This window comes from Eubalaena glacialis, chromosome 2 (genome assembly GCF_028564815.1).
Source record: "Eubalaena glacialis isolate mEubGla1 chromosome 2, mEubGla1.1.hap2.+ XY, whole genome shotgun sequence".
NCBI classification, from domain to species: Eukaryota; Metazoa; Chordata; class Mammalia; order Artiodactyla; family Balaenidae; genus Eubalaena; species Eubalaena glacialis.
This window is the reverse complement of record NC_083717.1, coordinates 757870-783418: the sequence shown is the minus strand read 5'-3', so window position 1 is coordinate 783418 and position 25549 is coordinate 757870. Positions and strand designations below refer to the sequence as shown.

Below are 25549 nucleotides of genomic sequence, written 5' to 3'. Positions count from 1 at the left end.
GTAGTTAATTTAAAAAATAGTCTCTAAGACAAAAAGAGTAGGAGGACTTTTGTACTGAAATAAAATTACCTGTTACTAATCAGAAGATATTTAAATTCCATCTTCTAATGAAATTTCTACTCAGTAGAGTCTGCACTTACATTTTCTTAAATAAGAATTTTACTTATTCAGATGTGTGTGACTTGTATGTTTATAATGCCCACTAGGAAAGGATTAGTCCTCTTTGATTTTTATTACAGAGGAGATGGTGGGAGTGATGGAGGGCCTCATCTCCAAAGGGGAATCCATGCTCTACAAATACAACAGTAACTTGTTTTCAGTTCTGAGCTTTAAACTCGCTTTGCCTCTTGGCTATCATAAATAAAGAGAAGTAGAGAAAAAGCGAAGATAATTAGATGATTATGATACATACACTATCGAATCGTAACAGTGTATACCTCCCCTAGCCAGCATTATACGACCACATCAGCTTAACTACTGAAAAATGACAATATGAAAAATCTCTAGGAAGGGCTCTTAAGCTTTAACTCCATTCACTTCTTCATGGACACATACTATTAACTAGTCCAGTAGAGCATAGTTAGTGCCTTCTCACTGTTGTCTAGCTACTCATTAAGATTTCTGACTATAAAGAATGTTGATATCTAAGGCAATTTAATGTAATGATCTGAAAATGTAATAGATCTTTTCAGGGAATTTGTTGCCTGATGTATTTGCAACAAAAATAGTTTTTATTGCTCGAAGCATGCTTTCCCCCCAAATTTATTTGAGAGGCTAAATAGAGAAAAGAAGCTTTGCCTCGTTCCCAATTTATATAACGCACTAGGCTGCTTTACTTTTTGTTTTAAAAACACATATTCAAGTCCTGTTACAGAAGTTTGCATACTGAAGAATTTCTAAGTATAAGGGTCGAGGAGTGAGAGGTACCAGATTTGGTATAAATGATGTTTCATTTTATATATGTCTATAAATCTTTTGTCCCTTTTTGGTCCGCTGGCCTTTGAGATTCCTGCTGACAAGGGCTGTGGATCCTAATCCAGATCTTGGTCTGGCTGGCTGTGGCCTCCTGACATTTCTGTGACACACAGAGCGTCGCGGAAGCTTGTGTTCCTCTTCTGGTCCATCCTTTACTCTCTTCTGTATTTAAAATATTAAAGTATTATAACATAATGCATTAACATATGCTCATTTTAATTATTCAAGCCATGCAAAGGAATAAAAGTGAAAGCCCCCTTCCACATGTTTGTTTGTATACATACACATATGTGATTTTTATACATAAAGTGAAGTCAGACTGTGATTCTACATTGTACCTTTTGTGTTTAATGCTCTGTCTTGGTGATCTTTCATATCAGCCTTACTCCTTTTAATTGCTCCATAGTATTTCATTATACATAAATCAGTAATTTATTTAACAGTTCCCTTATTGATAAGTTTTTAGGTTGTCTCCGCAAATCATGTAATTGCAACAATGCTGCAGCAAATATTTTTACATATGCTTTGGATATGTGCACTATTTACGTAGGATGGATTTTTTGAAATGGAACTGCTTGGGTCAAAGAGTAGGCACATTTCGAATGTTGATAGTTCTAATGGGCAGTTGTTCAATGGGTATAAAAGTTCAGTCATGCAAGATGAATAAGCTCTAGATCTGCCATACAACACAGTACCTATAGTTAATAATGCTGTTTGTCACTTAAAAAATTTAACAGGGCAGATCTCACGATAAGTGTTATTAACAGACAAAAAAGGGGGAGGTATAAAGAAACTTTGGGAGGTGCGGGGTATGTTTATTGTCTTGATTGTGGTCATGGTTTCACAGGTACGTGCCTATGTTCACACTCGTCAAATTGTATACATCAAATATGTGCAGTATTTTTGTATATCAATTTTACCTCAGTAGAGCTGTGTTAAAAAAAAGAATATATGCACAGTAAGGTCTAAGTACTGCATTAATTTTTTTTTTTTTATTTCAGAGGGAAATAGTGAAAAGTGATCAACCAAGCTTGGTTTATGTAAAAATTTTTTTGATACTCTCTAAAGAAAGCAAGCATCAGTTTACACTCTATCAGTAATATACCAAAGGTTTTAACCTCAGATACAGAGTGAAATCAGCCCGGCTCTTAAAAACAAAACAAAGACCCTGGTGCCCAGGTACCATTCATGGACGTTTTAATTGAATTGGTTTGGAATGGGGTCTGGGCATTGATGGTCTTTAAAATCTCCCCAGGGTATTAAAGTTACCTAGGATTGAGATTAACTGTTATAAATTCTAATCTGCAGTCTTTTTTGTTTGTTTGTTTAATAGGGGGAAAATGTATCTTATGTGAATTTACCTATTCCTCATTGCTAGTGAGGTTCATAAATTTTTTCATACGTCAAGTAGCCATTGTATTGTATACCTTGCCTATTTTCCTATGTGGTTGTTTGTCTTTTGATTCTTGATGCAAATTAATCCTTTGTTTTTTATGTGCAAATAATTCCTCTCCGCTTGTCGTATGTCAAAGCCAGATGACTGGCTCCCCCATTCTTTCCTCCAGTGATTGGAGATGCTACTTTTATCAAATATTGTCATTTCACTTGTAAGAGCTTGTTTCCAGATCTTTCTCTGTTACATTGATTTATTTGGATGTTCCCATGCTGTTTAATTACTATAGCTTTGGTATATTTTAATATTTGATTGGCCAGAGAGTTTTCTTAAAATATTTTAAATTACTTTTTGCATATTTTCCATTCCAGATCATCTTGAGAATCAAATTTTAAAAAAAAATCTAAAAAATGCTGTTGGGATTTTGGTTGGCTTACATGAATTTGTAAATTATTTCTGGATAAATTGCAATTTTAATAACATTGAATTATCCTATTCAGGAACATGGTATGACCATTCATTTATTTAATCTTTTATATACTTGAGTAAAACTAATAGCTTTTCCCCCATGTATTTACAACACATTTCTTGTGAGATTCACTCATAGATATTTTTACTATTATTATTTTGCCAATACTGGGATGGGAACTTTTTTCAAATTACATATTTTGATTTGTTATTCTTAGTGTATGGAGAGTTACTCATTTTTGAATATCCAGTTACCCTCGTATCCAGTCGCTTTACTGAGATATTTTTATTAATTATCATAATTATTCAGTTCATTCTTCTGAATCTTTTTAGAAAGACTATTGTATTTCCTACAAATTTTTCATCATTGCAGTAACATTCCAGTAGATCATCAATTTCTGTAAATGTTCCATGGTGGTTTAAAAAGAATGTGTAGGGAACCCTTGAATTGTTCCTTACCCATTCCTGATTTAAAAAAAAAAAAAAATTCTTAGCAAGCCTGCAGTCCAACAATCTGAGTCTAATTTCTTTTTTCTTCTGGAACAGTAACTTCTCTTTTTCCTTGGAGTTTCCTTCTGGTCTCATCTCTTGAGCCCTAGGTTTATGAGTGCTGAATTATCAGCCTAAAATTGGCTTGCACGTAAACCGAAGGCAAAGCAATATATTTTACTAGCTTGACTTACGTGGTTCTATGCCACTCACTTGGAGCTCTGACTCTACCGTTTCTACTCCTGAGGGATGAAGCGCATCTCCGAGCCAAGCTCTGCGCTGGGCGCCAGCCCCTCTGTCATCATTAATGAACAGCCGTTGGCAGGGTTCATGGCTCTTGCTCTATGAGTGGCATGTTTGGAGGAATAAATGCTGAGAACGCTGAAAGCCAGCTGGACGGCTGTGATGGCTGTGTCCCCTCACCGGGTCTCACCCGCTGCCCCCTGACTGCAGACAGTGGGGAACAGGGGAAGGCGAACTCTGTCCCCCATCGCACCTCTGCCTGCCATCCTGTCTCGCTGGGTCCGACGGGACGCCCGGAAGGACGGCCCTGTGAGCGTGCTTGCCATCACACTGCCGTCTCCTAGCTTCCGGCACCCTTTTCGGAACCGAGTTACTCGAACACATGATGGGTCCCCTCGGCCTGCCAGCCCCCTGTCCCCTGCTCCGGATTCCTGCAGTAATCTGAGTGGTCTCACCTGTCCACGCCGGCTGGCTCCAGCCAGGGCCTCTGCAGCCAGCGGGATCTGTAGGAATGTAGTCAGCTCCCGGTAGCCCTCTCCTTCCCCCCAGGCCAACCACCCTTGAATATTTTCTTTTTTTTTTTTTTTTTAAGATTTTATTTATTGATTGATTGATGGATTGATTGCTATGTTGGGTCTTCGTTTCTGTGCGAGGGCTTTCTCTAGTTGCGGCAAGCGGGGGCCACTCTTCATCGCGGTGCGCGGGCCTCTCACTATCGTGGCCTCTCTTGTTGCGGAGCACAGGCTCCAGACGCCCAGACTCAGTACTTGTGGCTCACGGGCCCAGTTGCTCCGCGGCATGTGGGATCTTCCCAGACCAGGGCTTGAACCCGCGTCCCCTGAATTAGCGGGCAGACTCTCAACCACAGCGCCACCAGGGAAGCCCTTGAATATTTTCTGTCGGTAGTGAACTAAAGGCGAAAGTGCGCAGCCTGGCCTCTGGCCCAGCAGGTCGTGTGGCCCACCTGGCCTGTCAGCTCACCTCGGCTGCCGGCCTCCTCCTGGCCTCACCCACGTGGCCGCGCCCGCTCCTTTGACTGCGGCCTTCCATCGCGCCGGCTGCCTCCTCCCGCTCTGTGTCCAGACCTCCGCCCAGGCTTCTCTCCTCCGGCGAAACTTCCCTGACGCCCCGGCCCAGTTAAAGCCCCCGTTGTGGGTTTCCCTGGCCCTCTGCCCCTCTCCCTTATGGCACCTCTTGGACTTAAAATTTCCATTTATTGGGATGGGCTTTAAAAAATTAAAATCGTTCTTCTCCGCCGAACTGTGAGCTCCATAAAAGCAAAGACCACGTCTGTTTTTGTTTACCAGGGTGTCTCTAGGGCCTGGCATCGGACTCGGCAAATAGTTAAGTAAATAGGAAGCAAATTTGTTGAATGAAAGAATACAGCAGTGATCTCAGGCAGCTTTCTCCCTGTTTTACTCTTGCATCCGTGCTTCATCTCAGCTTAGTCATGTTTATTTCTTCCTTATAAGCAGTAAGGGGAGGGGATTACTCTATACACCGGATAGGGTAATACTTCTTTATTTCAAAGATTTTACTTAAATCCAGGAAAAACATTATTTTTTAAAATGTCCTCTATTCATCTTTTAAGAAGAAATTTTGAGAAGAGCGAGAGAAAGCAACATTCGTCTGATGGCGGCATGTTTGAAGCGTGATCGCAACCACGCGCGTCGGCCTCCTGGTCGTGGAAAGGAAACTGAGCTGGTAAAATATCCAAAGGCCGGTAGAGCCTGGAGATGTCTGAGAGGCAGCAGGGGATGGAGGACAGCTAGCAAAAGAATTGCATTAATTCAAGACGTAGAAAAGCTTATTGGAAGCATTCTTCAAAACCCTTCAGAAGCTAGTAAAATAATATTTTACTGCGTTTTTCTCCAGCTCTTAAAACCTCACAAATGCAAATGCGTGATAAAATGTGAAAATAAGTATTGGCAACTAATTACATTCTCAGGGGAGATTTAATTGAAAAGGAGCATATTTGCATATTTGCACTTCTTCTCTTCAGTAAGATGTTTATGGCATCTGGTCAAAGTAGAACGGACATTTGAATATCCTTTGACATAGCTGGTATTTAAAGAATAGCAATTGGCTAACATTTGTGGCTCTGTACATTGAATATTTTGGCTCCCATCCGCTGGTATTCATTCTGAAAGATTTATAATCCTTTGGGGAGTGTGGTCAGTGACAAGAGTAGAAGTAAATCCTGAAATGTGGAAAAACTAACTTTCCCTCATAAAAAACTGTTCTAAAAAAATCCCTCAAGCCTATGAATACGTTTCCAGATTTTCAGAAAAAGCTGATGATTTACAGAAAAAAATACTTTTTCTATAAGGATCTAACTTCTAAATGATAAATGTAAATTTTCCATCATTTGGCTTCAAAATTGGCCTAGAGATAATTCAGCAAAATACAGGGTCTTACCTTTCGGGCATCAGCTGCAGTTTACGTGACTTTTAAAAATGTATGTCGTCAGTTGTAGTGTCAATAATGAAATAAAACTCAAAAGGTGGGAATAGTCTACAAGAGACAAATGAAAAGCACTTGAACCAGGAAGCAAAGCTTGCGCTGAGTGTGTAAGTAGAAAAGTGCTGTCATCACAGAAGCTAGAACGCAGGCACAGGGGTCGCGAAGGTCCTCCGTCACGTGCGACTGCGAACGTCAGGACAGAGCATGCCTGTTCAGGGAGTGGCCTGGGGGGCGGAAGTGCCGTTGGACGACTTCTCGCCTCCTGCTTGTGCTTGAGTCTGGAGCCACTGTCTCAAGAACCCTCTCGACCTGAGGCCCTCGGCTTCCATTTCAAACCTTTAACGTAGGAGCCCACCTCTGTTCCTGCAGGTGCCCCGGGAGGATCCTTCTGCCTCCTTTCTCCATTTAAATTCCAAAAAAGAGCCTTGTTTAATGACTCGTTTCCCTTATTTTCTTTGCTTTTCTTTTTTCTGTATTATTTTCCTTAATTAATTATGGTTAGCACTTAGATTCTTCCTTATGGTATACAAAATATCTACCTTTTTCTAAGAGGTGCTGGCGTGTGGGATCCTGTGTCTGACAGCAGTGACAGAGGGTGTATTGCGTTATGTTTTAAAACCCACTGTGGGGAAATTGGTGGTGTTGAAATTTCTCTTGATATCGAGAAAAGGATGCTAAAAGCTATAAGAACAAAACTCATTATTTTAAATGTAAGTAACAAAATTAAGGCTCTTGTCATTCTAAACTTAATCTTGAATATGGAGGACGGCCTAGAGTACGCAGAGGGAAAGTTAGAATGAAAGCAGAAATGGCGCTCATTGCATTTTTAGAGAAGTGGAAGGAATGTTCTGGAAAGGAGTTAGTAGGAAGTCTGAGCCTAAGCGTTTCCTTCTTCACTTTCTGATGCTCACCCTCTACTGATCCCACTTTAGTTTCTTATGTTAAAAGAAACATATTGTGTTGAATTCACAAAAGGATTGGCATGTGTGCATTTGTGTGATATGAAGGAGGGGGTGGGTAGCTTGAAGATAATTTCCATTTTTTGTGCTAAGTCTATCTACGTACACAAGTATGTAATATATAGCAATATAAAGTAATGTTTTGCAAATGATAATAAATATAATTTGAAGGTGTCTTCCCTCAAAAAAGATTTATTTGAGGCCATTGCTACTATGTTTTGAGGTAGAAATCCAGGGCTGTCGTTTATGAACACCTTTTACAAAAACAGTTTATTCTTGGCTCCATTAGAAATGTTGCTTTTGTGTCTTATGAACTATTTTGGGGACTCTTATTTACCAACCACTTTCAATAGCAGTAGAAGTAATATGTACTACGCTGTGGTCTTCAAAGATTTTCAAAGCGTTAATGATCAGTGGACATTGCTTAAGAATTCCTGCAGTGAATTCTGATTTAATTTCCTGGCAGGCCTGATTCACCGATCAATCGTTAAAAATTTTTGAATCTCTTGGATTTTTTTAAAAAGCACTTCCCCACTACTCTTCACTTGTGGTGATTAGCTAAACAGACGCTGATTTGCATGTTGGTGGGCCAGTGTTTCGTTCACGACAGTGAAACTGTCTTTCTTCTCCTTCAGTCCACCCATCGGTCGGTCCCCGGGTTTGATGGAACTACCTTCTCTTTCTCAGCCCCACGGCCTCACTCCACTTACTCTCGGTCCCAGTGTGGACGGCTGTGCTGGTTCCCACGTGGCTTTGCTTTCCCCAGGTTTCCTCTGTCCCAGACTGTTCTGTGTACATGTGTAAGAATAATTTTCAGACACGGTTTGCATTGCAGAGTACACAGTTCAGGGACTGCCTGTTACCTCCACATAGAACTCACATTCCTCAGACCATCTCTCAAGGCTCGCCCCCTGGCTCTATTTAATATCCTAATAACACCTAATGCCGCAGCTGTTTAAAGCAGCCAGACCACCTTTACATGGTGACTCTCGACTGGAGCAATATTTTGTGACGCCCTGCACTGCTTTCTTGTGCTTCAGCTCTGCATGATTCATTTGACAAATTATAATCCACTCAGAGAATTTAAAAGAGTTGAACATGCTGTGTATGGGGACACACACTTCCCGGTTCATGGATTCATCACCCTTCAGCAAATTTCTATGGGAGTGTGAGCTTATTTAACCTTCCTGTGGCCTTGCGTCTTTGCAGGGAGGAAATCAGACGGCTACGGTGATTGCATTGTGTTCAATGAAGGACTTCAACTTAGCGCAAGAGACCTGCCAGTTGGCGATCAGGGATGTTGGAGGCCTTGAAGTTTTAATAAATTTACTTGAGACAGATGAAGTCAAATGTAAGGTGAGTGGCTGGATCACAGTGGATGAGGACCCTCGTTCACGCCTTCACCTGCTTCTCTTCGTAGTGCTGGGCGTCTGCCCTTCCTGCCGCTTGTTTCTTGTCTTTATTATTACTGACATCCCGCTTCTGCTATTAGCTATTAGCTGCTCTTGTCAACTCTCTGCTTTTCTTCCTTCTCTTTTGGCTCTTTTCCATTAGCATGTGCTTCTTAAATGATGAACGTTTGTTTACTTAATTGAAGGAAAATGCGGGGGGATATGTATAACACCTGGGAATAGAAACTGTTCCCTTAAAAAACTTAATTGGGGAAGGATTTTAGGTAGGCTTGGAATTTTTAAAAAATATAGCACTGGTTATGCATTAAGCACCCATTCATCTATAACTTTTTCTTCTCGTTTAGATTGGTTCGTTAAAAATCCTGAAGGAAATCAGTCATAATCCTCAAATCAGACGTAATATTGTTGACCTTGGGGGCTTGCCGGTCATGGTTAATATTCTTGACTCTCCACATAAGAGCCTGAAATGTTTGGCAGCTGAGACAATTGCGAACGTCGCCAAGTTTAGGAGAGCCTGGCGGGCGGTGAGACGCCACGGGGGCATCACCAAACTGGTGAGTAAGTGCCACTCATGGCGGCGGGCACCCCACTGTCCTTCCCGGCTCCTCCCGGACATCAAATAACCACTGGGCGTGCTGTGGGAATCTTCTTTCTGTGTAACGTGTCCTTGAAAATTATTTTTGTGTATTTACATTGGCAAGTAGCCAAAAAACATGTTCAACCTCATTTTTCAAAGAAATACAAATTTAAACAAATGGAAGTAATTTTTACGTATCCCATAGGTAGGGATACATTCGTGTGTGTGGGCAGCGTCAGTAAGAGGGTGGCGACTTACTTCACTCAGTCCGAAACTATCACAACATGGTTAATCGACTGTACTCCAGTATAAAATAAAAAGTTAAAAAAAAAAAAGAGAGGGCTTCCCTGGTGGCGCAGTGGTTGAGAATCTGCCTGCCAATGCAGGGGACACGGGTTCGAGCCCTGGTCTGGGAAGATCCCACATGCCACGGAGCAACTGGGCCCATGAGCCACAACTACTGAGCCTGCGCGTCTGGAGCCTGTGCTCCGCAACAAGAGAGGCCGCGATAGTGAGAGGCCCGCGCACCGCGATGAAGAGTGGCCCCCGCTTGCCGCAACTAGAGAAAGCCCTCGCACAGAAACGAAGACCCAACACAGCCATGAATAAATAAATTAATTAATTAATTAAAAAAAAAAAAAAAAGAGAGAGAGGGTGGTGAGACCCTCTGCAGTGGAACACCATCTGGTAGCCCATGTCCTCTGCTGTGGTGACCTCACTATGAGGAGGTGTCCTCCACGGAGGCAGCCAGTCAGAGCTGCAGGCACTTACTCATCTCATTGCTCCTTAGAGGAGTGACAACTGAAAACAGCATGTTTTACAGTATGAGGTTAGTAAAATAATATGCATCATATCCATAAGAAGCATCCACTGTCAGCTGTCAGTATTGTGTTTTGGAAGTTTATGTAGTAACATGGAATGTTTAATATTATATAAAATCATAACAGGATTAAAAACTGATGACACCCATGATCCCAACTTTTAAAGCCCAGAGCTAACAAGTATAGAAAAATCACTTGAAATAAATACACAAAATTGTTCATCAGGGGTTTTCTCTGAAATGACTACCAAATTTCCTTCCTACTTTTCTACGTTTGCCAGTTTGTTGTGTATTACTTTTATATTCAGAAAAAATGATTATTTCAATAACTATCGCTGACAGAAAAAAGTAGGCTCAGTGCCCCTGCCACAGCAGGAGGGATCTTTATGAAGTGCAGTATGGAAGTGCATTTGTATCCTCACTGGATCTTGAGTCGCTACCACGGCTTTTATCACGCTGGATTGTCACCACTTCCCTACTTTAAGTTCCTGAAGATGAGAGACGTGTCTTATTCATCTTAGTGTCACCCTCAGCACCTCGCCCAGGACCTCACACATATAAACAGTTAATAACTATCTATCGAATTAATATGGATTTAATGTGAATAAGTACACAGTGAAACATGTTCAGAAATTTACTGAAAGAGATTCTGTGTGTTCACTTTATCCACTTGTAATCTGTAGAGCACTATACCTTATAATCATTTGCCTCAAAAACAAGGTGGACTTATGGCTGGATAGATGGATGAATAGATAGTTAGCTATGTGATAAAACAGACGTGGAAGAATGTTAATTAGAGAACCCAGGTGGTGGGTATGTGGATGTTGCTGTATTCTTTCAGCCTTTGTGTGTGTTTGAACATTTTCAAAATAAAACGTTGGGGGAAAAGGTAGTTATTACTGGGATTATCATTGTCCTGCCTAAATAATGAAATCGTATGGTAGGCTGACGTGGCTGTCCACTGAAACTACTCCCATAAGAATGAAAGACAGAGCACTGGCGTATGTTTTTATGGACATCTTACGTGTCATGTTTAGGGGCCTGGAGTTTGGACAGTTACAGTCACCTAATCAAGTTAATGACATACATTTTAATTTAATTTTAAATAATAGCAAAATTAGGAACAGGAAAGACCATTAATGGATAAACTTGAAATTGTTGGGTTGGGAACACATCTGACTTCTCAACCAGGACTGGGGATCCACTTTTGGTTGGGTACGTGTGGGGGAGGGCAGTATGTGACACGCAGGCAAGAGTCCCCAGCGAAGACTGGAAATGAGGGACATCACACAGTACAGAGATGAAGCCGTGGGCTGATTATGGCCCCAGAGCAAGGAAACCGAGGGCAAGATCAGAGCAGGCAGGAGGGCACTGGCCACAGTGGGGTCTGGGCACCTAGATGGCGTTCAGGCTCTGGAGGGGCAGCTCGATAAGACTGGGCAGAAGGTGTGAGGCCTGAGCAAGCAGGGAGAGTGCACCCAGGCAGGGAGCCCTGCACGTCCAGGGCCGTCAGTCCCGAGGCCAGTTTACGTGCTCCTCTGTATGTACAGTGTACTCGGTCCTTTCACTGAAAACCATTTCGAATGCCTCTGGAGGTGTAGATCCACAGAACAAGGTGGTGGGAATACAAGTGTAAATATAGATGTAAATAAACGTATGTCCCCGACCACAGTGATGTCACAGCCTCATGGTCGTGGGGATGTGAGGGCAGTGGGGATATGGGCATAAATATAAGCATAATGGTGAGTATATGAGGTATTTCGAGGAAGTCAGTACTGGGAATAGTGGAGGAACTAAGGGGGGTGATCAGTCAGCTCTACTTGGAGAAGGAGGGTCAAGAAACAAATGAATATAACAAAACACAAACACACAGATACAGAGAACAGACTGGTGGTTACCACTGGGGAGAGTGCAGGGGGTAGGGACAATACAGAGGATTAAAAGGTACAAACTACTATGTATGAAATAAATAAGCAACAAGGATATATTGTATGGCACAGGGAAATATAGCTCTTATTTTACAATAACTTTAAACGGAGTATAATCTATAGAATTATTGAATGTTGTACAACTGACACTAATATAATATTTTAAATCAACTATACTTCAATGAAAAATTTAAAAATTTAAATGAATTAGTTAATTAACTAGGATAGAGAGAAAATTTTTTTAAATAATTTTTTTTTTTTAAAAAGAGAGGCTGGAGAGAGGAGATGTCACCTTTCCTGAGTCTTGAAAGGTGAGTAGGTATCTATGAGGCAGACACATCAGGCAAAAGCATTTAAAGAAGATGAAGCCATGTTGGTAAAGGCCCAGAGCTGGGAAACAACACTGAAAGTTTGGAAACTAAGTGGTGTAACGTGGCCAGACCTTGGGTGCGGTGGGCTGAGTCGTGAGAGACGAAGGTTGAGGACTGTGGGCATCACACACAGTCTTGTCCAAGAGCTACGGAGTTTGGACTTTGTACAGATAATGAGGGAGTAACTAGTACACAGGCAGGTACTTTCAGACTGTCTTCCCTGTGTTCAAGCCCATTGTCTTGCTGTCCTGGGCCCGGTGGTGACCTGGAAGCCGTGTAAATCGTCCTCACCCCGTCCTTGGGCCACAACTAACTAGACCATGAGTGTCCTCCTGCTGCAAATCCGTGTCCTCTCTGCAGGAGGTTGGAGTTAGGAATCAGTGACTCCGTCCGGGCTCCTGCCTTCTAAACGGTGGCCTTGGTTAAGTGGGCAGTATCTATGGGATCTGGTCTCCGGTTATGCGTGGGATTAAGACAGCTCTGGGAAGGCTGGCTTCACTTCCTCCCCGGCCACCCTGCTGGATGCTTGTAAATTGCCTCTCCCTCAGGGGCTTCAGTGACTTTGGTTACTGCAGAGAAGAGAAAGGATCCTGGCTGCTGTGCGTTTGGTTTAGTTGGTTTCGGGAGTGCAGGGGGAGGGCCACGTCCTCCAAAGAGGCCTCATGGTTTTAAGAACGTTCAGGCCATTCAGCTCTCACTGGAAAGTTCTCCTGGCTTTAGGGAGCCTACTTTTCTGAGATACCAGGGATGAGGGTGAGCTTTACAAATCTTACTAATGTCAATGTTAGAGCTGTATTAAGAAAATACTCTCTCGGGGGGATTAAATTCCTTGTGGGAAGGAAATGTAAAAGCTGCCAAATCTGGACGAAGGTGTTTTGAAGGTTCTGTTTGTTTCTTTGACTGCTGTGTGGTACGAAAGTTAATTTCTTCAAGGATTCGTACTTGTGAGGGAGGTGAGCTTGGTATCAACCCTGCAGCGATTGCGGACCGGGTTAAGTCTTATCTCGAAGATTCCCGCTTATGTTGTATTGATCTGTTCTCTAGGTCGCTCTGCTTGACTGCAGGCAGCACTCCACAGAACCTGCCCAGCCGGGCCTGTACGAGGCCTGCGATGGGGAGGTGGCCCGCTGCGGGGCGCTGGCGCTGTGGAGCTGCAGCAAGAGCTACGCGAATAAGGAAGCCATTCGGCGAGCTGGGGGCATCCCTTTGTTGGCTCGGTTACTGAAGACGTCTCATGAAAACATGCTAATCCCGGTAGTGGGGACATTGCAGGAATGTGCCTCAGAGGTATGCAGGCCAGCTCTGCTTCCCTGGCTCTCATTCACCTCGACTTTCTTTAGCGGAAACATAACTTCTAAGGAATTTTTTTTAAGAAGTCACCCTTCTATTTGAAAGAGAAGATCAAACTAATGGAAAATTAATTACATTGATACCTGGATGATATATTTTTGAAAATGTTGATGAAATTCTCTTATTGTTATAACGGTGTGTTAAACTTGGACTATGGTGTTTATTTACTAAGAAAGTTTGTTCAGTGTAGTTATTAATAAATGTGAATAGACACTTATATTTATGCATATTTATGCAATATATAACTACTAAAGTTTACTTTCCTAGGAAAACTACCGAGCCGCAATCAAAGCTGAAAGGATAATTGAAAATCTGGTAAAGAACCTAAATAGTGAAAACAAGCAGCTGCAGGAGCATTGCGCCATGGCCATCTGCCAGGTACGGGGGCTCTTCTGCGTGCCGTTTAAGGTGCTGTTTCATGAGGTCCCATCCTCTGGGGATGGGACTTAGGAATCCGTTTTTAACGAGAACCCCTAGGGATTTTCGTGCACCCATAGGTCTGAGAACCACTGTCCTGTGGTAATGGCAGATGCCTTTAAATGTCAGAGAGAAATCTGCTCCAGCATGTCTGATTACTTACGATTCTGTAAGACACTTAACATGTCTCTGTCTGCTAAAATGATGTACTTTGGTGTAAAATAGCCAGATATGTACGTGGTGCCTCTATATCGCCTTTCATATATCCTGTTCAAACACAGTGGTCTCGGGAAATATACCTCCCACCAAGACAAGATAGATGCATGAGTGTGTGTGTCGTGTGCTTATTCCTGTTTTATCTTTTTACTAATTTGCTTATTTTCATCTTCATTAACTTTCTGTGGGTTACAAGTTTCACAGTATACAAAAAAAAAATAGATTAGAACGGTAAAGGGGAAGAAAAGATGGCTTTGACAAATTCATACTTGGCTGGCTACTGGCAGCAACAGTTTCTGCCTAGTTAGAGTAGATCTCCTAGAAGAATGCATCTCAAAATGTGCCAAGTGAGAGAATGTGCCAGAAAGATGGAGTCGGAGAGGGGTTCGGGTCAGTCAGCAGAGGGTCGCATGAGTTCTCTGGGGCGGCCCTAACACTGGGTGGCCTAAACGATAGCTCTCTGTTTCTTCACAGTTCTGGGAGCTGGAAGTCTGAGCTCAGGTGTCAGCAGGGTTGGTTCCTTCTGAGGAATCTCTCCTTGGCTTGTAGATGGATGTCTTCATGTTCCCCTGTCATTCTCCCTCTGTCTTCACATGGTCCTTCCACTGTGCCCTAATACCCTCTTCTTAGAAGGACACCAGGCGTTCTGGATTCGAGCCCACCGCAGCGATCTCATTTAACCGTAATTACCTCTGTCACATTCTGACGCACAGGGGTGAGGACCTCAGCGTCTGAGTTTTGAGGGACACAGCTCACTCATAACAGGGATACGTAATAGTCTTTTTTATTTTTAATTTTTATATAATTTTAACGGTTACTTTTCCATTTACAGTTATTACAAAATATTGGCTGTCTTCCCCACGTTGTACATACATCCCCGAGCCTGCCTCACACCCAGTAGTCTGTACCTCCCACTCCCCCACCCCATGGTGCCCCTCCCCTCTCTCCCCACTGTAACCACTAGTTTGTTCTCTGTATCTGTGAGTCTGCTTCTTTTATGTTATATTCACTAGTTTGCTGTAGTTTTTAGATTCCACATGTAAGCAATAGCATACAGTATTTATCTTTCTCTGACTTATTTCACTCAGTACAATGCCCTCCAAGTCCATCCATGTGCTGCAGATGGCAGAATTGTGTCCTTTCTTATGGCTGAGTAGTATTCCATTATGTATTATATATACATGTGCCACTTCTTCTACATCTATTCATCTATTGATGGACACTTAGGTTGTTTCCATTTCTTGGCAATTATAAATAGTGCTGCTGTGAACATTGGGGTGCATGTATCTTTTTGAATTAGTATTTTTATTTTTTTTGGATATATGCCCAGGAGTGGAAATGCTGGGTCATATGATAGTTCTCTTTTTAGTTTATTGAGAAACCTCTGTACCATTTTCCACAGTGGCTGCACCAATTTACATTCCCACCAACACTGTACAAGAGTTCCCTTTGACTTGTATATATGCCTCATATGAGTATATTTTAAGGGTCAGTTAGAAATAGTGATTAATTTTTTTAAGTTGCAGTTGAGCCAGAACTGAAAGTCACTAATAGAAGGTAAACATGGCAGGTGCTGCGTGATGCATTGTGATGAGAATTTCTTGTAGGGGCCCTCATGGGTGATGCATGATACGCAGTTCATGGCCTTAGAGAACAACTGTACACTTAGAATAATATCAAACCTATGCTAAACTTGTCATCTTTTGGCTCTATAAACTGGGAAGGATCATCTGTTGGGAATATCTGTGCAGCCTGTATTTATTTCAAAGGTTGACACAAGCATGTGGATAAACATTTTGAATAACATATCCGTTGCTGTTGATATAACCCACTGCTCTGGGCATAGAAACTCTGTTGGGGAAATTCCTCACTTCTTAGACTTTGGGGGTCATTAACGATCTGGCTGAATCCCCATCACTCATTTATCTTCTCTACTGTGTTTTCCCAAGGCTCTGGGTTACGTCACTGCAGAAACCCTCCATCCATGCATGTGGTATGCTAGGTTGCTTACCAGCCTCTGCGTCTGTCTTGGTAGAAGCCCAGGCTACCCCAGAACTGGCTTGGGAGGATTGCCAAGTATGTAGAAACCTCTAGACATTGCCAAAACCACGTAAAGGAAGAGCGACACTGTCAGATAGCTGCCAGTATAGACAAGAATTATATTTTACTTGAAGGCTCCTTCAGAAAAGGATACTCTCTGAGAAGAAGTTTCATAGCTCCTAGAATGGCAGCCTCTTTGGCAGTCACTGAGAGCTTGATGCGCCTGGATCACTGACCGCGTCTGATTTGGCTTCTGTGCAGTGTGCAGAAGATGAGGAGACCCGCGACCTGGTTAGGCTGCGTGGAGGACTCAAACCCCTGGCTTCTCTCCTCAGTAACACTGACAATAAGGAACGGTTGGCCGCTGTCACAGGGGCAATATGGAAATGTTCCATCAGCAAAGAGAATGTGACCAAGTAAGAGAAGGCATTCAATGTTCCGTATTAAAATATGGCCATCAAAACACATTCTTCTATTTTAATGCTATTTTAATAAAGAGTTGATTCTAATGTTACTCCTGTAGTTTCCAAAGCTGTACATTCTGGACTAAGTTGGCAGAATTAAGGGATTCTTCCCATCCCACCATCCGACAATGGTTTCTGTGCCTCAGTAGGAGAAAGGGGGTGCTGACATAAGCTCCCTGTGCCAATGGACTGTTTTGCATGTGGGCAGCCATGTAAATGAGAAGTAGCCCTGATATTTCCTGCAGAGACCTATCAAGATGAGGGAATGAATTTCCCACAGAATCTTTAGAAATGGAAGTGGTTTTATTCTTTTTCTTTTTCTAAAGATAAATGAGTCAGCTAAATGCCAACTAACCAGGCTAGTCTTCAAGTGTAGTCATTTCCAAATACAATTTCATTGAATTTTAAAGTATTTGTAAACTTTATGACCATTTGATTGATTATAATCTTTGAATTTATCCTTTTTTATATTTTTAGAGTTTACACACTCTATGGTGGGTGTTCTGGGGCAACTCTTTCCCGTTTCAGGGTGATGACTTTCTTTAACAAGAAATTCACGTGTTCTATTTAACACACGAAAAGGTTTATTTTGCTTTGTTCGTGTAAAATCATTCCTGTAACCTGAGGGAAAACCCTTAGGACAGTGGGATTGTCGACGCTCAGATTTGGAAGCAGTTGTAGTGTCTTCGGGGCTGTACAGTGTAGCACTTAAGGGCACAGAAGGTCGGGTGTGGATGTTGACTTCACTGCTTACCAAGCTTCAGATTAGCCTTTTGACAACGGGGTTGTAACAGCATCCATGTCCCAGGGTGGCTGTAAAGATGGAATGAGCATACGGTCGGCATTTAGTAAATTTTAGCTATCAGTATTATCACTAACATTATTATCAGCTAACTTCATACCGAAAATAACACTGTTCGCCTCTTTCCCTCCCTTCCCACCCTCCTTTGCTTGTGGTGAACTTAGATTTCGGGAATACAGAGCCATTGAAGCCTTGGTGGGACTTTTAACTGACCAGCCGGAAGAAGTGCTTGTGAGCGCAGTGGGTGCGTTGGGAGAGTGTTGCCAAGAGCCTGAGGGCAGAGTCACCGTCCGCAAACATGGTGGCATCCGGCCGCTCGTGGACCTCCTCGTGGGAACAAACCGAGCTCTACTTGTCAATGTCACAAAAGCGGTCGGTGCGTGTGCAGTGGAGCCCGAGAGTATGATGTAAGCGGCCCTGAAAGCTGAAAGCTTTTATTTGGGAGAGTTAGGGGGACACTGGGGAGTACGGAATGGTGTCATCTCTTAGAACTGGTGTGCACGAGTGACGGAAGAGTGAAATGTGCCCACATATAAATAACACAGGGTGACCAAATCATGAATTACAGAGCCACGTTGTTCCCTCAGATGAGCTGGAGGGTATTGATTAAAATAGCCAGTAATCAATCAAAACAGTGGGGGGATTATCATTAGGGGAATCATCTATATTTTATAGATATTGATAACGATAGTATAATAATACAACTGACAAAGAGAGAAGGGTGGATGAGTAGGTGTGCAAATTTTATCTTGCAATAAATAAATCAATAGATAGTATTTAAAACATAATTTTATCTATATATCTATCCATCCATCCATCCATCCATTTATCTATATCTATCTCTCTCTTTTTAAAAAAATATTTATCCATTTATTTTGGCTGCGCTGGGTCTTAGTTGTGGCACACGGGATCTCTGTTGCAGCGTGTGAGATTTTTAGTTGCAGCACATGGGCTTCTTAGTTGCAGCATGCATGAGGGATCTAGTTCCCGACCAGGGATCAAACCTGGGTCCCCTGCATTGGGAGCATGGAGTCTTACCCACTGGACCACCAGGGAAGTCCCGTTGATCGATCTCTCTTACCTATCCATACATCCTTTTATCTAGCTGTAGGCATAAAGAGATATCTGGAATAACTTATATTAGCTGTTAACAATTATTATTTCTGGATGGTAGGATTTGGGATATTTTCTACTTTCTTTTTTATATTTTCTATACAATTTGTATGATGAATATGTATCATCTTTAAAAAAATTAGAGTTCTTGTTTAGTACCTTGCACAATATCATTTTATTCTGAACAGTAGTGTATAATGGTTAAGAGTATAGATTCTGGAACCATTGCCCGGAATTCCAGTCTCACCACTTACCAACTATGTTTCCTTCAGCAAATCATTAAACTACTTGGTGCCTTGGCTACCAAATATATAAAATGGGGACAGTCATGGTACCAATCTCACTGGATTGTTGTAATGATTGAGTGAATTAATATATGTAAAATGCTTGATACATGATAGTGCTAGGTAAATGTTGGCTAGTATCATTCACATAGCAATAGCTTTAATGAATAACAATTTAAACCAATAATACATAAATACAAAAAAAAAGTCAGAGGGTCCAGTATCTGTACTCATCTATAGATGAATCCCTTCATTCTGTGTTTCTCTCTTTTTAAAAATAATTAATTAATTAATTAATTAATTTTTGGCTGTGTTGGGTCTTTGTTGCTGCGCACGGGCTTTCTCTAGTTGCGGCGAGCAGGGGCTATTCTTCATCGCGGTGCGTGGGCTTCTCATTGCGGTGGCTTCTCTTGTTGCGGGACACAGGCTCTAGGCACACGGGCTTCAGTAGTTGTGGCTCACGGGCTCAGTAGTTGTGGCTCATGAGCTCTAGAGCACAGGCTCAGTAGTTGTGGCACACGGGCCTAGTTGCTCCGTGGCATGTGGGATCTTCCCGGACCAGGGCTCGAACCCATGTCCCCTGCATTGGCAGGTGGATTCTTAACCACTGCGCCACCAGGGAAGTCCCCTGTGTTTCTCTTATATCAAATTAATCATGTTATTTAACTTGCTATAAATCGAGAACAAGAGGACCGTAAATGGGGTCCTCTCAGCTGCAGTCAAGGAGCTTTGAGGGTGTGGCATAAGCATGTCAATAGGCGATTATAATACAGGCCTTTGTGCATCATGCTAAGTTTGAATTCTGCTTTAAAGTCAATTGAAGGTTTTTAAAGGGTTTTAAGCATAACCTGAAACAGAGAAGCTTGTTTAGGAGATCACTGCCGGCCAGAGGTGAAGGTGGTTTAAACTAAGCCTGTGGAATATGTTATACTAAAGAACAAAAAAAAATGACAGAGTAAAGAGAAATAAAGGGAGAGAATGGATAAGACCAGGTGAGTGGATGAACACGAGTTGTAAAGAAGAGGGGGGAGTCATGAGTGATATTTAGCTTTCTGACTTGGGTAACTAGATGGATAATTGTACCACTTGCTGTTATAGGGAATATAGCTGGAAGACTGGGGAAGGCAGAATGAACTTCACCAGGGGAGAAGCAAAGCCAATTTGTTCATCTTGATATATTTATTGTCTAATCCAGTCCCAGGCTCAGGGTAGGCACTCAGCAAACATTTATTGTACACTAAATGAATGATGAGTTCAGTTACGTTGGGTACACATTGAGGTTCTTATGGGACATCTCTGTGGTGATGGCAACTAGTCAATTGGATATTCATTCACGTCTAAAGCTTAGGATAGAATGTGGGCTGGGCATATAGCATTATGAGTATTTGGTAACTTAAGTGATGAATATATGTGAGATTGTGAGCAAGAGAAAGAAAGGGAAAAGAGAAGGACAAAAACAGAATCCTACTGCATCCAATCTTTTAAGGAGAATGAATGGACCAGAGAAGAGGTGCCTATAAAGAAATGCAGACGGAACAGCCAGAGTTGTGAGGGAAGCCAGAAGAGTGAGTTACTGAAGAAACAAAGGGAAGAGAGTGTTTAAGGAGAGAAAGTGATCAAAAGTGTCAAATTCTATGACAAAGCCTCATAAGATAAAGACTAAACTGTTCTTTCTTGTGTAACACGGAGGTTGATGAATCCTTTTGTACTTGTGAATATGGTTTTCCCACAGATGGTTTTAGAAACACACAAAGTCAGTTTTAGAAAACAGTGTTTTGAGGTTGGTAAGAATCCAAACAGCATTACATTTGGCATCATATATCAGACATGGCTATTATTGCTAGATCTGCAGGATTTATTGAGTCTTCAAGCTTTAAGTTAAATGGTAAGGAAATGAGAAATAACTTTGCCTTGTGTAAGTCTTAGATAATTCATAGGTTAGGAACTTGTTTTAATGATGAGCAGTTTTATGTTTTAATGATACGTCTGGGGCTATGGCTAAAACTTAGGTTGCATGTGAGGATGAACACACATACCCAGAGCAGAGTTTTATTAACTCTGTGTGCTAGTATGCCCAGTTTTCTCCCCGTATCTATTTCTCAGTAAGAATAAGAAACATCGTAATAATAACAGTTTGGCTACTGAGTCAAAAATGATTTTTAAGACAACAATGATTTCATAAAACTCTACTGACTTTTCTCAGTACATCAGACTACTGCTTTTAAAGACTCAGTATAAACAGTTTCCTATTAATTACACCCTTCCTGAGGAACTAACATGGAGCAACAGGTATCCCAACGTAGTAGGTTCATGAAAACGTAGATTTATTCATGCTGAATTTTCTTTTCTTGTTGACTTTTTAATGTCTATTTGATACGTACAGAATTCATCTGGAGGTAATTTGGCCTTCAAGTATATAAAAATCACATCAACATTGCAAAAAACAGTTAACGCTTGTGTTTTGAGGAGTGTAACTTTCTCATAAAATACTATAAAATTTCAAACAACTAAAAAGTATTGATGCTGAAAACTTAAATATCTAAAATTTCTTTTCCACACCTCAGGATCTTTACGTTCTTTTAAAATTTTTTTAATTTTTATTTTTTAATTGAAGTATAGTTGATTTACAATGTTGTGTTAGTTTTGGGTGTACAGCAAAGTGATTCATATATGTGTATTCTTTTTCAGATTCTTTTCCCATATAGGTTATTACAAAATATTGAGTATAGTTCCCTGTGCTATATAGTAGGTCCTTGCTGATGATCTATTTTATATATAGTATTGTGTATATGTTAATCCCAAACTCCTAATTTATCCCTCCCCTTCTTTCCCCTTTGGTAACCATAAGTTTGTTTTCTATGTCTGTGAGACTGTTTCTGTTTTGTAAATATAAGTTCATTTTTTTTAGATTCCACATATAAGCAATATCATATGGTATTTGTCTTTCTCTGTCTGACTTAACTTCACTCAGTATGACAATGTCTGTGTCCATCCATGTTGCCGCAAATGGCATTATTTCATTCTTTTTTATGGCTGAGTAGCATTCCATCGTATACATGTACCACATCTTCTTTATCTATTCATCCATTGATGGATATTTAGGTTGCTTCCATGTCCTGGCTATTGTAAATAGTGCTACTTTGAACATAGGGGTGCATGTATCTTTTCGAATTAGAGTTTTCTCTGGGTGTATACCCAGGACTGGGATTGCTGGATCATATGCTAGCTCTATTTTTAGTTTTTTAAGGAACCTCCATCCTGTTCTCCACAGTGGCTGCACCAATTTACATTCCCACCAACTTAACTTTTATTTTGAAATAGCATAAGACTTACAGAAAAGTTGCAAAAGTATAGAGTGCACGGTACAGAGAGTTCCCATATACCCTTCACCCAGCTTCCCTTAACATCCTACATAACCATAGTGAAATTATAGAAACTTTTCATTTGTTGAAGTCTAGTTTTTTTAATTTGAAGATTGTTGTATGTGGATTTCATGCATTTTTGTTCAGTTCATTCCTAAGTATTTAATCTTCCTCGTTGGTGGTATAAATGGTTTTTCACTGCCATTTGTGCTTCAGTTGATTGTCTGTATGAACACTATTGAATTTTGTGTATTAATTCTCTATGCTGCTACCTAATGGAATTCTCTTATTGTTTGAGTTCACTTTATTGTTGATTCTCTAGCGCAATTGTTGACATACTACAGCACATGGGCCAAATCCTGTTTTTGTAAATAAAGTTTTATTGGAACATACTCACACTCATTCATTTATATATTGTCTTTGGTGGCTTTTATGTTACAATGGCAGAGTTGATAGTTGCTACAGCGACCAAATAACCCACAAAGACATACTTACTACCTGGCCCTTTACAAAAAAAATTGCTGAACTCTGCTCCAGGATATTCCCAAGAAAGTTTTATTTCTTCTTTATAAATTCTTATTCTTTAGATTGATTTCTCTTTTCTAATTTCATTAGCTAATTCCCTACTGCAGTGTTGAATAGTAATGGAGATAGCTTCTTTGCCTTGTTCCTGATTTTAGTAGAAATGCCTCTAGTGGTGTTCTATTATGTAAAATAATGTCTTGAGGACTAAAGTATATATATTTTATCATATTTTTAAAAATCTCTCAATTTCTATTTTTAAAGAGTGTTTTCAAAATCAGAAATAGGTATTGAATTTTGTCAAATCCCTCTTTAAGCATTTATGGAGATTATGCTCTGTATACTCCATTATGATTTTTCCCTTATATCTATCAATATGTTGAATAATATTAATGGGTTTCCAAACACTGGACCAACCTTGCATTCTGGGAACAAGTTTCACTTGGTCATGATGTACTATTTTCTTAATGTGGTGTAGGATTCTGTTTGCTAATCCTATTTAGTATTTTTGTAATGATATCCTTGAATTATATTGGTCTGTAGTTTTCTTTTCCTTCCTTTCTTTTTTTTTTTTTTTTACAACTATCTTTATCAAATTTAGGTATCAATGTTATACCTGCTTCACGAAAGGAATTAGGAAGTTTTCTTTCATTTCAGTACTCTGGAATAATTTATTGAGCAATGGGACCATCTAGGCTTTAAAGTTTTGATAGAATTATTCTGTGCAGTCATCTGGGCCTACTCTGTGTGTGTGTGTTCTGTTAGTTCTTTACTGGTTTTCTCTAGTTCTTCTATGAAATCTAATCTATTTATGCATTCTACTCTAATGGGGTCAATCTGCATTTCTTTGTAAAATGATCAATTTCATTTAGATCATCAAATTTATTTAAATAATGATCTGCAAAACAATGTCTTATGATTTTTAAATTTTGTCTCATTTCAATGGTTGTTTTCCACTTGTCATTTTATATTTGTGTATGTGAGCTTTCTCCTGTTTTTTCCATGATCAATTTATCTAGTATAGTTTCTCTATTTTGATTTTTTTCTGAAAAAATTTTATTAATTAGATATACTGTTCTTTTATTCTCTACCTCATAAATTTCTTTTATATTTATTCCATGTTGCCTTTTCTGGGTTTATTTTGTAACTATTTTTCTAATTTTTTTGAACTGAGAAGATATTTATTTTTATTCTTTTTTTTTCTTTCTTTTTTTTGGCTGTGCCATGCAGCTTGTGGGATCCTAACTCCCTGACCAAGGATCGAACCCGGGCCCCCTGCAGTGGAAGCATAGAGTCCTAACCACTGGACTGCCCGGGAATTCCCTCTTTTTTTAATAATAAAAATATTTTGTCCTATGAGTTTTTCTTTGACACTTCTTTAAATGTCCCTTGTACATTCTGATACATAGTGATTTCATTATCATTATTTTTAAGAAGTTCTTTAATTTCAGTTTGTGTTTTCCCTTTAGGGCAGGTGTTGTTTAATAGAATTTTTTTTTTAATTCCACAAAGAGGAACCTTTTTATTTTTTGTTTTTGTTAGATATTTCTTACTATGTTGCAGTTTAGTCAGTGTTTTATTTCCACTTTTTATGGAACTTACTGGTGCTTTCTTTATGACTCAATATAAGATGAATTTTTACAAAGCATCTATAGGTGCTTGGGGTGAAGATGTGTCCTCTTTCAATAGAGTGTAGAGTTTGATGTATATATATATGTATCTTTTTTTTATAAATTTCTTTCTTTCTTTTTTTGGCTGTGTTGGGTCTTCATTTCTGTGCGAGGGCTTTCTCTAGTTGCGGCGAGCGGGGGCCACTCTTCATCGCGGTGCGTGGCCCTCTCACTATCGCGGCCTCTCTTGTTGCGGAGCACAGGCTCCAGACGCGCAGGCTCAGTAGTTGTGGCTCACGGGCCTAGTTGCTCCGCGGCATGTGGGATCTTCCCAGACCAGGGCTCGAACCTGTGTCCCCTGCATTGGCAGGCAGATTCTCAACCACTGCGCCACCAGGGAAGCCCCAAAGGCAGGCACTATATTATTTGGTGCATAAATGTTTCTAATCATTGTGAATTGTGGATTTTAATTTTTCAAGAGCTCTTCTTTGTCATGTTTAATGAGTTTTGGCTTGATATTTCTACTTTGATATAAGGATCTTTACCCCTGCTTTCATATTTTTTCCATTTTCCTGGAGTATCTTGGTCTACCTTTTATTTTTAGTCTTTGTTGAACCACTTTCTTTTAGGTGTGCCCTTTCATACAGTATATAGATGGGTCTTGCTTTGTATGCCAAGCTAAAAATATTTTTAATAAGTGAGCTAAACCCATTCACACTCATTGATGTTTGGTCTCAACAATGTCATAATATTTTATAATTATTCATATTCTTTTATATTTGCTCTTCTCTGTAAGATTTGTAATCTTTGCTCTTTAATTTTTTTGTTGTTGTTATTTAGAAAAGTTTGCATTTTTGTTTCATTCTAGTCAGTGTCTTTGTACCTGTACATTTTTCTAATGCTTGCTTTCTCCTTTCTGTTATGTAGTTATTTGCTATTTAGTTTCTCAGTTTTTGCTGGTATCTTTTAACTCCCACCCATCATCTCTATAGTAATCAATGGGCTTATTTCATTTTTCTCTTTCCCTCTTCCTTATCCTCTCCACTTTAAAGTGCATTGTTTCTACTTTGTCATAACATGTAACATTTGAACATTATTATTCTACCCTTGACCCTGCCCCTGTTTTAATCTTAGACCAACAAACATATATACACATATACTTATTATCAGTTTTTGCTGCAGTTTTACAGTCATAGTTTAATTTTTGGAGCTCATCCCCTAGTAGAATCTTCAAAAAGGGCTCATGAGTACAGAATTCCCTAAGTTTTTAT

At 40.4% G+C, this 25549-nt stretch overlaps 1 protein-coding gene across 2 annotated transcripts in view; it reads left to right on the top strand.

Annotated features, from left to right (window-relative positions):
* Positions 1 to 25549, top strand: part of ODAD2 (outer dynein arm docking complex subunit 2) — a 180707-nt gene that overhangs the window by 49188 nt on the left and 105970 nt on the right. For both annotated transcript variants that reach the window (XM_061181520.1, XM_061181521.1), the window contains 6 exons: positions 8200 to 8346; positions 8747 to 8956; positions 13143 to 13385; positions 13716 to 13826; positions 16383 to 16537; positions 17552 to 17794. In XM_061181520.1, coding sequence (XP_061037503.1) covers positions 8200 to 8346; positions 8747 to 8956; positions 13143 to 13385; positions 13716 to 13826; positions 16383 to 16537; positions 17552 to 17794 — 1109 coding nt within the window. The remainder of the gene's footprint in view (positions 1 to 8199; positions 8347 to 8746; positions 8957 to 13142; positions 13386 to 13715; positions 13827 to 16382; positions 16538 to 17551; positions 17795 to 25549) is intronic.